General features: G+C 30.5%; 1 protein-coding gene across 1 annotated transcript in view; it reads left to right on the top strand.

Annotated features, from left to right (window-relative positions):
• LOC106475276 overlaps positions 1-1,539 on the top strand; it is a gene marked incomplete at its 3' end in the record, with an annotated part of 17,904 nt that extends 16,365 nt beyond the window's left edge. The window contains exon 3 of the mRNA XM_022379427.1: positions 1,399-1,539. Coding sequence (XP_022235135.1) covers positions 1,399-1,539 — 141 coding nt within the window. The remainder of the gene's footprint in view (positions 1-1,398) is intronic.
• Positions 1,540-2,144: the final 605 nt, after the last annotated feature.

The following is a 2,144-nucleotide window of genomic DNA, read 5'->3' as shown; positions in this document are numbered from 1 at the left end:
ATTAATGAACAATATGGCGGAATGAAGGACTCTACACTTCCTTATGGTTAATGAACAATATGGCGGAATGTAAAAACTACACTTCCTTATGTTTAATGAATAATATGGCGTAATGAAGGACTCTACACTACCTTATGGTTAATGAACAATATGGCCGAATGAAGGACTCTATACTATTTTATGCTTAATGAACATAATGGCTGAATGAAGGACTTTACACTACTTTATGGTTAATGAACAGTATGGCGGAATGTAAAACTACACTTCCTTATGCAAAACTACAATATATAACCTACTTACAAAACACAAAACTACAATATATAATCTACTTACAAAACACAAAACTACAATACATAACTTACTTACAAAACAGAAAAAAATACAGTATAAAACATACTTTCAATACAGAAAAAAGTACTATATAAAATTTACTTACAATACAGAAAAATTACAGTATAAAACCTGTTTACAATACAGAAAAAAAACCTGTTACATAAAACGTACATGGTTTTCTTGTATTCTAAGATGTGTTGTACCTCACTTTAAACAAACTTAAGGTTCATCGCTAAAAACTAATTTCGTCTCTTCAGACCACTCAACTTCAAACTGTAAATCTTTTTTCAAGTAGAAAGGTTTGTTACTAAGCCTTCTCCAAGCAAACACAGCATACCATAAGGTAGTATAGAATCCTTCATTCCGCCATACTGTTCATTAACCATAAAGTAGTGTAAAGTCCTTCATTCAGCCATTCTGTTCACTAAGCATAAAATAGTATAGAGTCCTTCATTCGGCCATATTGTTCATTAACCATAAGGTAGTGTAGAGTCCTTCATTACGCCATATTGTTCTTTAAACATAAGGAAGTGTAATTTTTACATTCCGCCATATTGTTCATTAACCATAAGGAAGTGTAGAGTCCTTCATTCCGCCATATTGGTCATTAAAAAAAACTACAATATATAACCTACTTACAAAACAGAAAAACTACAATATATAACCTACTTACAAAACACTGTTTTATTAGTTCCTATCCTACAGTTTTAATTATTTTAACTCTTATAAATTTCTTGAACACGTAGCGATAAGTGTCATTTTAAATAAATGTTTCTTTTAACCCTTCAAATGTCTAACATTCTAGGCCAATTGTATGTATAAAAAATATAGAACAATGATATCTTAACCTGAAGGATACAAACAAAGTTATAATAAAAGTCTGGGATCAATAAACCTTCGGACTTTCGAGAAGTCATCTTTTAAAGGCCGAAAATGTACTTTTTACTCATTTACTGAAAAAAAAACACATAAAAATACAATTTTAAGTACGTAGTACATGGTTTGTTCTCAAATGTTTTATACAATAAATATATAAATTTCTCATCAGGTTTTGTTATTATTTAGAGCTCAGGACAAATACCTACTCCTTGGAATAGAACGAACGTGATGAGTCTTTACGAGAGTCAGTTCCACCAAGCTGATGACTTTTCAATTCTCAAAAAGGCAGACTCCATTATTCGAAACAATAACGTCAATGGAATAGAGGTAGGTTATAGGTTGGCTGTAAGAAAAGATGCAGCCAAATACATATATTGATAATGACCAGAATAATAAAATATTACTAATGATAATGTAGTCTGTAATTCATTATTATTGGTTAGTCATGATGATACATATAAAACACTGCATTTAAGCTAGAAATAAGAAGTTTATATTAATGTCTATAAACCACTAAAAGCATGTTGATCAAATCGACATATTTTTATCCCAAACTAGAATGAAACACTAATATTTTATAGTAGGAGACATCACAAAGAGCGGAATGTTCTGGTAATAAAAGAACAAGTAAAAAAAGAAAACAAATTATGGTAATAGAAACCAGTACAAATATCAACATGTTCTGGTAATAGGAACAGCATACAACTGAATATGTAGTGTTATCTTACATCATATGTACCGAATCAAGGGTTTAAAACACAGTATTTAGTGTTAGTGATGTTCTACTATATCATGTACCGAATCAACGGTTTACAACAGAGTATTTAGTGTTAGTGTTGTTCTACTATATCATGTACCGAATCAACGGTTTACAACACAGTATTTAGTGTTAGTGATGTTCTACTATATCATGTACCGAATCAAGGGTTTAC

Source organism: Limulus polyphemus, unplaced genomic scaffold, assembly GCF_000517525.1.
Source record: "Limulus polyphemus unplaced genomic scaffold, Limulus_polyphemus-2.1.2 Scaffold8338, whole genome shotgun sequence".
Classification (NCBI taxonomy): domain Eukaryota; kingdom Metazoa; phylum Arthropoda; class Merostomata; order Xiphosura; family Limulidae; genus Limulus; species Limulus polyphemus.
The sequence above is the reverse complement of the archived record's forward strand: the minus strand, read 5'-3'. Positions and strand labels throughout refer to the sequence as shown.